This window comes from Brienomyrus brachyistius, chromosome 7 (assembly GCF_023856365.1).
Source record: "Brienomyrus brachyistius isolate T26 chromosome 7, BBRACH_0.4, whole genome shotgun sequence".
NCBI lineage: Eukaryota > Metazoa > Chordata > Actinopteri > Osteoglossiformes > Mormyridae > Brienomyrus > Brienomyrus brachyistius.
The window spans coordinates 30438655-30443948 of NC_064539.1; the positions used below are offsets into that span (position 1 = coordinate 30438655).

General features: G+C 46.2%; 1 protein-coding gene across 1 annotated transcript; it reads left to right on the plus strand.

Moving 5' to 3' along the window:
* The first annotated feature begins 739 nt into the window (after nucleotides 1–739).
* LOC125746777 (intracellular hyaluronan-binding protein 4-like) lies at nucleotides 740–4050 on the plus strand. Its single transcript, XM_049021227.1, has 8 exons — nucleotides 740–1029; nucleotides 2382–2463; nucleotides 2568–2717; nucleotides 2937–3008; nucleotides 3128–3193; nucleotides 3275–3446; nucleotides 3527–3694; nucleotides 3908–4050. The coding sequence occupies exons 1-8, from the start codon at nucleotides 822–824 to the stop codon at nucleotides 3956–3958; spliced, it is 969 nt and encodes a 322-aa protein (XP_048877184.1). The 5' UTR covers nucleotides 740–821; the 3' UTR covers nucleotides 3959–4050.
* The last annotated feature ends 1244 nt before the right edge of the window (nucleotides 4051–5294 follow it).

Genomic DNA, 5294 nt, shown 5'->3' on the forward strand with positions numbered 1-5294 from the left:
GTAAACAAACAAAAAGTTATTACATTAGAATTTTAACGCTAGTAATAAACATATACTCATTATAACACTTGACTAGTTAAGATAAACATGCACATAAATGGGGAAGGACCATACAAAAAAATGACATTGATGCATTCTTTGGACACCCCCCTCTCCCCTATCTAATCCTTACTCGCACACACCCCCAACCTCTAGCCCCTCTACAGTAGGGGCTGTACCCTCAAGGGCAAGCTAATTGTATCCTACAGCTGTACGTAAATGTGCCCTTGAGAGGTAAAGTGGGCTATCCCACAAAAACAAAGTTTTGAGCTCCAAAGTTGAATTTTTTTTCAGAAAATCAGTGTGCCTATATCCTACAATAGATATATCATAGTTAGCACAGATCTCGGTATATTTAAAAGATAGATAGACCAATAATTAATACTGGACACTAAACTCATTTTTGACTGACATGTGGGATAGCCCACTTTACCTCTCAAGGGCACAAATGTACCTTGTAAGATTACTACTTGCTTAAATGCACGCTGGTCTCGAACACTAGTCTGCTACGCTGAATATTATTCATATCAACATATTACCAATTTAGACGTGCATATTCTCATATTTGTATAAGAACATTCCAAATAACAGACTTACACAATGATAGCTAATAACGGAGTGAATCATGTTGACTGCATCACTTTGCAGGTGGTGAGGGTGCGAGGGCGGGGTTCTGGCTTCACACCGGCAGTATAAAGCAGCCGCTCTAACACGCTAATGGCGGCGGGGTGTTGAGGTGTACTGCGGTCTAGTCTAATCGACAGGCTGCACATAACTGCAGAATGATGCGGGTCATTGACGAGGCGGCCGTCCTTCGCGACACCGGCTTTGGGTGCGCCGGGACTAACCGCTTCCATAATAAGCCATCAGACAGCGATGCGGACCCCTTCCGTTTGCCTCGCGAGTCCCAGGCGAGGAAGGCGGCCGGCAAGAGAGAGGCCAAGCGGGAGGGGCACGGCGGAGGCCATTCACTCGCAGCAAATGCCACCGGTAACGCCGAACTGATTATACCAGTGCTTTTGTTTCATAATACAGCTGCTGGTACAGGCCTGTCGTGGGATAGGTATCTTACGGGGTACGCAGCATTTCCCGTACCGGCGAGAAGCCCATACGGCTCCTTCGTGTTCACATAATGTAGTGGAGTCACTAGTGCACCTGCCGCCCGTGAGATTAGACCCGCCCCTTCCACATTTTAATTGGCTCGGCCTCCCTGGTGTCTGAGCTGACGGGATTTCAGTGATGTCGGTCATATGACGTACGCCGCAGGTTACGCGAACGCGCTCATATAGCGTCGTTTTCAAAGACCTACGTGGATACGTGCCTCTATAATTGAGTCCCACTGCGTAGACGGAGATCGAAGTACGACACCCTGCGCTAGCGCCTTCATCCTTAGCTGTAGGTGAAATCACGGGCAAATCCTCTGCAAGGGCTTTTACAGGCTCACGGAAGCGTTGCATTCTTCTTAACTGTAAACATTCTTTCCGTTAGAGGCATAAAGCGTATCTAAAAGTTTGACTTAATGGTGACGTTTGTGGCAGAATTGCCAATTCTGGTGAGCTGGCTGGGGTGAGATTTTCAGATCGAGACAAGTATGCACACGCATTTACATGTATCAGTTTTATCTTGTAAGTACTGTGTATAGGGTTTGTGAACTACCCCAACGCATTTAATGTAGTTAATTGAAGGTTTGCAATGGCATTATGTGGATCTCCCTTAAGATTTCTTGCGAGTTGCCAACCCTGCTATGGTATGACTCAAGTACCTTGGAATATGGGGCTTCACCGGGCTGCTTATTATCAGCCTCGGCTTTAAAGGTGATTCCTGGCCATTGCACTGTGTGCATATTAACTCCAGTGTACTGGAAACGTAAATCCAGTGATCAGGCTTACTTTTTAGCGCCCCAGTCTGGGTTATTGCTTGCCTTTGTGCCGCTAGCTGCCAGGATAGGGTCCACGTCATATGTAGCACTAATGGGTTCAGAAAATGGGTGGATTTTGTTTTAGGCAAGGATTAGCGGAATAGTTATTTGACGATCACATGAACAATGCATGACCACAATTGTGTATTTAAGAGAATTTATCGCTCTAGTTGCTAGCACGGCATGAAACATGACCAAAACGCTTTTTGATTATTTTGTGCACTTTGTAAACTTGGTCACCTACTGTATTTTGTTTTCTCTTAATTCCTGCCATAAAATCTACCCCTTGATCTTAATTTCAGTAATGCTCTTCTGATCCCAGAGCTGTGGGTACTGTCTTCTGTGTAACTGGCTTGCAGTTGGCATTCAGGTGGCTCTTGTCTGTCTTCATGTATTTTGAAAACCATAATTGTTCCTTGTTCAGGAGCGCGAGAGGAGAGATGTGTGTCATTCCAGACCCACCAGGTCCCTGTAAACAAGGCATCTCTGGAGCTGTCTGCGGAAAAGTGAGATCTGTGTGTTACCTGAAGCTGGCTGGCTGTTCTGCAGCTTGCCTACAGGTTCCTAGATGGCTGAGGTGTCACCTGTCAAATGCTGATCTCTAATTCAGAAATCGGAGGGACCAAGGTGGCTGGGGATATGGGGGCAGTCGGGTGGGAAGAGATCGTGGGGGTAAGCTAGGAGGCCCCCCCCGCAGCAACGATGGCTTTGATCAGCGAGGCAAAAGGGAGTTTGACCGTCACAGTGGGAGTGACCGAGCGTGAGTCCCTTTTTACACTGTTGGGGTTGTCTGCTTTGCTCTTCAGATTAATGCCAGTAGGACTAAATTCTGGCCAAGCCAAAGAGTTAATGTTTGCATGTTCAGTGTCTGCAGCACTACTTGACCAGGGCTTATCTGAAGCAAGGTCTCCTAACACTGCGGATCATGGTGTGGCATGCTAGCATTCGGTCTCCTGTAGTTGTACTGCAACATGTTTAGGAGTGTCAGACCAGAGGAAAAGAGAGGAGGGACTGGATCTTGGAACTGGGGTTCTGTGAAGGACCCAATGAGGTAAGACCACAGGATTATGGGCTGCCCATACACACACTGAGGCTTCCTATGCTCAGTCTGAATGGTGATTGAACCTGATTCCCATGCGATCAATGGCATTTCTTTTGTTTAATGGTTAGGGCCCTTACAGATGCAGCTGCTGGTGAGGAAGTGGCCCTGAATGCTTTGGAGGAAGAGGAGAAATGGTGGGTGTCCTGTCATGCTCATGGATGTATAGCAACAGGCAGGGTTGGCTTGTAGCCTCATATTGCCTCCCTTCCCCATAGTACCATGGAGCTTGATGAGATTCCAGTGGATGAAGGTGCAGTGGAGATTTCCTTGGATGAGTGGAAGGTCTTGCAGGAGCAGAGCAGACCAAAGCAGGAGCTGCAGCTGCGAAAGGCAGATACTGGCCTTCCCGTAAAGGCCATTGTCATCCATAAGTCCAGACACCTTGAGGTAAGCTGCACCATCTGCGGGGCTCGGAGTAATTGGTGCTGTGGTGCGAGGACTCGTGTATGTACCCCTACCCCGGTCAGGGCCTGAGCAGTGGTGTCTGTGAGGAAGAGGATGGGGCTCCTCGCCCTCGTCGTGCTGCCAACATCACCTCCCAGCTAGATATCAACTTCGTCTGCGTGGCTGTGTGTGGTCGTGCTGGTGGATCTGTCCCTTGTCTTGATGAAGGGCCTCCGTTACCATCAGATACGGTATGAACCCCTGTAAAGGCTAAATGCATCACAAGTTTTATATATTTGGGTTATGGGAAAGCTCACCTTTACGGGTGGTCCTGTTGGATTAATGTTTCCCAGTCTGCTCCATTGGGAACCCACTGATGGTCCACGTGGACGTTTGAGGATTGGATTGGGAATTGCTATGGGATTGATCCATGCCTTTCCTTTTATTGGTTCTTATTGACTCAGGTTGTGGTACCCAATCCTGAAGACCCAGAGGACTTTCCTGCATTGGCTTGAACCTGAACTGATCCATTTGTCTGGACTGTGTGTGTGTGTGGGGGGGGTTGCCTTATGTATTCTTCAAATTTAATAAATATGCAATATTTGTATCTATCTTCTGCAGCTATACTGGTGAAAAGCATGATAGCAGATGCTCTGCTTTGTTTCTGCTAGCATTTTATAGCACATCTCCTACACTAGATGGCAGTTGCCTCTCATTTTATGCATGTAGCTTAGTACAGCTCCCCTATGGGGGCTGGGTAGGACATTTTGTGAGGGTTATGTACATCTGTATCACAATATTATGGTAATGAATATTGCAATTAAGCATTAATTGTATCAGTCCTATACTGATCAAAACTATATCAATTCTATATCTAGTTCAAACAAAGGATCTTTAACATGTCAGAGCAGCAAGTGAGTGCATATTGTGTATGGAAGTCACAAGGTGACTCACTAAATCGCTAATATTTCCCAACCCTGGCCCCTTAGAGGCTCTGTCATTCAGTTTACTTTGGTAGTTTCAGGCCTTGTCTACATATGCACAGGTATTTTAACATTTTTTATAAGTAGCCTTTTTTCTAGCCGTTTTGGCCTTTCATCCACACGCAAATGGTGTTTTAGGTCATTGAAAAAAATCTGTCGGGTGAAGATTTTCAGAAACTTTACAGTATTGATGTTTAGACAGGGAAACCATTTTTTGTTCTAACATCAGAATGTGTGCCGTTTACATTGGCTGTTTAACCTAGCAGAACTAGTAATAATGCTTCTGATTGGCCAACATAGCTTTACTGTTATATTGCCACCTGCTGGTATGGCACGCTCTTGACAGTTTGTTTTCATGGGGACAGATTTTTTTAGTAAGGAGGAGAAACACTTTCTAAAAATACCAGTGACTGTGGACAAGGCCTCATGCAGCTAGTTCTTTCATTAAAATGAATGTTTCTTATTGGTCCATCTTGCTGCCGCGTGCGTGCGTGCGTGCGCGCGCGTGCGTTGCAGGGTTTCCCCAAACACCTCTGCACTGTATGCTGATCCTTTAAAAAGTTCTTTATAGAAGCAGCCTTTTCCAAGTCCTCTAATCTGTCCTGGTAATGATTGTTCATACACAGATGAATCCTTGACTTAAAAAGGCACAGATACACAGCAACCTGGAAGCGCTACCTACTGGCTGTTTAACCTGTGAACTGCGTGTCTATTACTCATATCTGTAACCCTGAATTGATCATGACTTGTGTATAGAACAAACTGTCATCTTGCTTATGGCAGAGGTCATGCCCCATTCAGGGTTTTGGTGGGGCTGAGCTCTGGACACCATACCAGTGTCAGAAATGAGCACCACCCCCCAAAGCGT